The sequence below is a fragment of the Trematomus bernacchii genome, unplaced genomic scaffold (genome assembly GCF_902827165.1).
Source record: "Trematomus bernacchii unplaced genomic scaffold, fTreBer1.1, whole genome shotgun sequence".
Lineage (NCBI taxonomy): Eukaryota > Metazoa > Chordata > Actinopteri > Perciformes > Nototheniidae > Trematomus > Trematomus bernacchii.
In genome coordinates this window covers 531877-537876 of record NW_022987429.1, presented here as the reverse complement: position 1 = coordinate 537876, position 6000 = coordinate 531877, and the positions used below count along the sequence as shown (strand labels likewise).

The 6000-nt window shown below is 42.8% G+C and overlaps 1 protein-coding gene across 1 annotated transcript in view; it reads left to right on the top strand.

Annotated features, from left to right (window-relative positions):
• The first annotated feature begins 271 nt into the window (after positions 1-271).
• Positions 272-6000, top strand: part of slit3 (slit homolog 3 (Drosophila)) — a 228127-nt gene continuing 222398 nt past the window's right edge. Inside the window, 1 exon segment of the mRNA XM_034141508.1 lies at positions 272-499. Within this exon segment, the coding sequence (XP_033997399.1) occupies positions 309-499 (191 nt within the window). The 5' untranslated portion in view covers positions 272-308.

The window sequence follows — 6000 nt, the reverse complement described above, 5'->3', positions numbered from 1 at the left end:
GACTTTTACGCATCGAGTTGAGTGACGCGCGGTACGATGTTTTAAAAGAAAACTTAACTTTATTTTCCTACATTTTTTTCAATGGAGATTTTGACTGATCGTCTTTCTTGATAGAAACTTTGTTAAACTTCTGATTTAGGCTCCCATCACTTTTTTTTTTTTTTTTTTAATTCTACCACACATTCAAACGGCCTCTCTTGACCTTTTTCGGGATCCTTACTTCCACAGCATCTACTACCCCCCCCCCCCCCCCCCCCCCCCGTGGATTTTCAATTAACTTCGGTTTGGAAGTAATTTGAGTGGATACCATGCCTCCGATCGTACCGGAGAAGCGTGCTGCGTTCTGCCGGGCTTGGGCTCTGGTTTGTGCGCTGCTGGTGTGCGCTGCCTCGGTGACTGGATGCCCACACAAGTGCAGCTGCTCCGGGTCGCATGTGGACTGCCAGGGTCTGGGTCTGAAGACTGTGCCTAAAGGAATACCGAGGAATGCCGAGCGTCTGTAAGTGGAATTTAATGAGAGTTTAAGCAAATCCTATTGTCTGTCTGTCATCATATTGTGCCCCGTGGCCCTAAGGTGCGCGTTTTTTCTTTGGCTTTACTTTCATTATGCTCTGCTGTATAGACAAAAGTGAAGAAGTTACGCACAACACACGTGAAACTTACCACGCTTAAGTTTTTTCCTGGACTGAGTTATCAGAAGTGATGGAAATAGCTTAAAAAGTGAGAACATTTCAAACTTTCACAGTAAAGCTGAACTGTTGATGAATGAATAACACATATTTAGGCTGTTTTACTAAGTTTACCATCATTGTTCATGAGGCTAAGCAGTGACTCAATTAAAATGAATTTCAACCCTGACCCCCAGTCAGTGATCATTATAAGGCAAACACTCACTTTTATTTACAGAGCAATCTTCATTAAGCAATGGTTTATTTAGTTGACCCTGTCCTAACTGTTTAACCTGGGTTGCTTAAAACATCTCTGACAACTGAGTAACTTTTAACATTTGTTTACATTGAATTAGAAAAAAAAGACTCAATCTTTCTACAAATGTTAATAAAGTCAATTAAAGAGGGTTTCTTTTCAAGCAAGATGATTAGGTTAATGAATTGGAAAAATCACTCTTGCATTTATCCTATATACCCCGTGCTAAACAAGGTTTAGTACACTGGGAAAGGTTACAATTATACCTCCTTGTCAAAAGCATACACTGCAATCTCTTTGGATACACATGTAAAAGATGGTGCCCTAAAATTCACCCGTGACCCCAGTGAAAGGAGCCTGTTAAGAAAACAGTCCTGAAGCCGCTTAGAGCGAGTAATTAACTTTTTAAAGAAGTCTGAATGAAAGGTGAGAAGACGCAGTGAGCTCCTTAAATCTTTTTATATTCTGTGTTGCAGTGAGACTTTCCAAAGTTAGTTACAGGTTCCCCAAGTTGGGCTGGATCTGCAGTGATCTGTGTGAACAATGTTTTAACTCTTACAGAGTTACTCTCAGCGCCTTTTCAAACCTGGTGACAGTTAGTTCCAATTGATATTCACTCCTGAGGCCGAGACAGACCCCTGACAGCCGCTGCTGCCACCTCTAGCCACATCTTGACACGTATACACCCCCGCAGCCACACACATGCACTCACAAACACACACCTATATGCTGCTAAGGTATGGAAGCGATTATGCATGATAACGGAGCAGCCAAAAGCCCCGCGGGGGATCGACAACAGACCTAACCCTGAGACAACAAACACAATCAGTAGGCTGCAGAGGGAAGTGGGGGGCCTTGTTTGTTGACGCGTGTGTGTGGATGTGGGGGGTACGGGTTGATATGAACATATGATTAGCATGTGTGCGAGCATTTTTGTTTTTTGCACATGTTTTGTTTTGATATGATTGTGTCTGTATGTTTGGCTGGATAGTGTGATTGTGTGAGTGTGAACAGCGTACCCCATAGCGCTCCCGTCCCACAGGACCGTGTGACCTCCCAGGACCTGTTGGCTTTTACACAGCAATCCCCCGAAGACATTTACACCTTAGGAAAATAAATAATTAGTGCGGGCTGTGATGGGGAGGTGGGATAAGGGGGTCTCCTGCATCTCGCTGGGGTCCCCGGGGTGGAATATTTGGGGTAGCAGCGCCCCCTCCCTCCCTTTTCACTCCAGAAACTATGTGTTTATATTTCCCTGATTTATCCAGGTCAGTGTTTCAGCTGTGACTCTGGCCCAGAGTTGCTCTTTCCCTCCCTCCTTCTCTCCCTCTCTGCCTGCCTTCATCTTTCTCTCTCTCTCCCTGCAGATATATTTTAGGGAGTCTGAGATGGGAAATATTAAAATGGATGAGATTCCAGTACTAAAGGTTACGGCAGATGGGAAACTTTTCAGGAGAGAGAGATGAGTGTTATTTCCTTGAGCAGGGATTTGAGTCTGACAACTGGGATGAGGTCCGTGCAGGAAAAACATTCTAGTAACAAAAATGCCAGATTGTTTAAGTTGTGAGTGAAAATACTCATTTGCATCGAAGTAAAGTTTCCCAAATGATTTAACATCTCCTTAATATTTCCCATCCAGTAGTTGAGAAATACTTAATATCCACATGATTAATAGTTTTAAGATCCTGTTTCTCGTTTTCACATATTTTAAGCAGTTAATTAGTAGCCGCAAGGAGAAAAACAGATTGAAAGCAATGCATTGGAGCTACACACTGAAAATATTCATTAACTCATCATTTTGTAATCACTTATAAGTTATAAATGTAATGCTATGCAACTGTTTGTGGAGGTTTATCATGAGTTGAAAACAGGACATGACATGATGTGATTGTAGCTTGTGAAAGTAGTAATACATTAAACCCTTTTAGAATTTCTGATGGAGATGGACCTTGAATTTATTTTCCTATTATGTTGTTTCTCATGCTGAAGTATTTCTTGATTCACACATTTAAATGGTAACATATTTCTTTATAGAAGCACCGTTTTTCAGAAATGTTTAAATAGTTACACAAGGAGAAATCCAAAGACATGTACAGATACAGTTTTCTCCACCAACAGTAGTCTCACCACAGTAGGATACTATGCAACAAGACCACAAGACGTGGCGTTTGAGTAGAGACATGACTCCCGCCTTATCTTGAGTGGAAAATCTTTTTGAGCTACTACTCCACTGCTCGCTTTATCGCTTTCTGTCAGGCCACATGTACTGAATAAAACAAATTCATAGTCTGTGGAGGTTACTGAAAACAAATGTAGAAAATCCCTGTCAGTGAAGAAGAAGAACATGACAGATGGAGGGAACTAGGGCACAACTAAAACGTTTAGTACACGGCCTCATGGTGAAACAACGTAAAGATGTTCTGAGGATGTTGAAAGCCTAGGAAGTAAATATTGAAAATGTTGGCCTTGTGAAGTTTAAAGAAGGTGTGGTCATTTTTAACTGTAGAGGTAGTTCCTACATACTCAAATCGAGCAACTCCAGAAGTGAATTGTTAGAGCAACAGTCAGAGCCAGAGTCAACCTGTCATAACTGCATGAATGAATCTGTTTAAAAGCCGGTTTTCTTCACTATGGTAAACAGAGCATTTCGAAAGGTTAACGAGGAGAAAAACATTGATGGCCTCAACTGTTCACTGAACACACACACACACACACACACACACACACACACACACACACACGTACACACACGTACACACACACACGCACTCACAGGCTGCCTCACAGATGACCTCAGGCCAGTCAATTCCGTAATGTCCTCCTTGGGAAGCCACTTGAGACCTCATTTGCATCTAATTTGAGTGGAGGGTTTTGGGGGGAGGCTTAACAGGCTTAACGAGGCTGGATAAAATGAATTGGAAAAAAGGGACGGCTTTTCTCTCCGGGGTCCAATTCACACCTGCCCAACAGGGACCGCATACACACAAACACACAGACACACACTCACACACACCCTGGAGTGTTGATTTTTAGAGCTGCAAATTCCAAACTGTGGCCCCAACTGCTGTGAAATGTGGGGCAAATTGAAGGCTGTAAACTCTAGAGGGGGCCTTCATTTCAATTGGTTGAGCTGCAATCAGGATTTTTTCCTGTTAAATTGTTTGTGTGTGTGTGGATATATCTATACCTATGAGTTTGCCTTTTAAAACCGTTGAATATGTGTGTAGCTTATGATCACATCTGTACTGTATATACGTGTTCTGTACGTCCGACTGAGTATGTGTGTGTTGATGTGTGTGTTGCAGTTGAATGAGTTCACTGCTGGAAACGGCAAGCTGCTTGAGCCAACTTTACATAAACTAATTTTGATTTTAACTGCCTATTTTTCTTTTCCCTCGCCAACGGCACTTTGACAACGTTTTTGGCAAGTTTTTTACTAGCAACACCTTCTCTACTTTCTCAAACCTCGCCTGGCACGAGGCTGAGGTCTTTCTTATTATTTCCATCCCTGACTCTTCATCTTTACCCCCTGCCATGTTTCTCTTTCCAACACCTCCTGCTCTATCTTCCCATTCCTCTACCTTCCTTTCTTCACCTTAGTGTTTACTCCCTCCCACCTTTATTTTCTGCCTCATCTCCTCCTCACTTGCCTCCTCCCGACCTCTCTTCCCCACTCTATCACTGACCTCCACCTCCCCTCCAACACACACTCGCACACACCTTTAGTGTGCCAGCAGCATCCCTCCAGTGGAGTTTTCACAGCTCCCATTTCCCCTCAGCGTGCCAACCTACCACGGAGCGCACAACAATGAGTTCCTGCCACTGTGTGTGTATGTGCGTTTGTGTGTGTGTGTGTGCAAGCTGCATGAGTGAGTGTGTTTCTGTGTGTAGAGTGGACCCACACATCCACATTTCAGCCTCGGCTTCTGGCTCTTATCAAAGCTTGGTGTTGATTGGACAATGGACGCTGTAACCACCACACCCTCAGTTCTGAAATGGCATTCCATGGTGCGACTGGAATATTGTGTGTGTGTGTGTGTGTGTGTGTGTGTGTGTGTGTGTGTGTGTGTGTGTGTGTGTGTGTGTGTGTGTGTGTGTGTGTGTGTGTGTGTGTGTGTGTGTGTGTGTGTGTGTGTGTGTGTGTGTGTGTGTGTGTGTGTGTGTGTGTGTGTGTGTGTGTGTGTGTGTGTGTGTGTGTGCAAGTATGTGGTGCTAACCTGTGCATTTAGAAAAACAAGCTAGCTTTTGCTCACACAGTTCTAGGGATGCCATGGGTAGTTTTCCCAAAACCCCACACGCATGGTTAATGCACATGGCTGTATATCTGGCATGTTAGGTCAAACTAACAAAACAGTGAACATTTTTTCACTTCTCTTTTTCGTGGTGGGTTTGTAGATTAGAGGTGCCGCCTGAAGATGATGCTTCATTTATGAGACTAAGTTTAAAGATTTCCTTTACAATGTTTAGGTTCCCTATGGGCTCTAATCTAGCTAAATAAGCCTTTTTGATTATTGCTTTGACACCAAATCCTCCATTTCATCTTGTCTGTTAACTGTCCTAACTATTGTCACAAGAAGTACAATCTGATTCCTGGTACAACTTCAGTTTAGAATGGTAGGGTCTGCTTTCTGACTATTGATAACTGTTTAGAATGCACACATTACTTAGTTTATAATTGATGTACATGGGGGATGACACCTGGAAATTACCTTAACAGGTTGCATCTAAAAAAAAAGAAAAAAAGCCAATAGGCGGTTGGGCATTGGGCAACTAAGGTTATTTACGTAGGACTGAACACTGTGTTACATCAGTAACTCTGACTACTGCTGTGAGCTTACACAGTTCCCGGCCCCTAAATATACAATAATCTGATTGAATCAAGAACAATCTGTAGTACTGTGGTTTTCACTCTAGTTGTTGGCTGAGCATTCTTCTGAAGTCACTGGAAATGATATTGTGTTGCGTTAGCTGGCTGCAAAAACTACTAAGAAGTCCGATAAGTCAGGGATGCCTTCTCATGGATCTCTGTTTACCACGCTGTGCTGGTACTTTGCCAACCTTTGTTGAAAGCAAAGA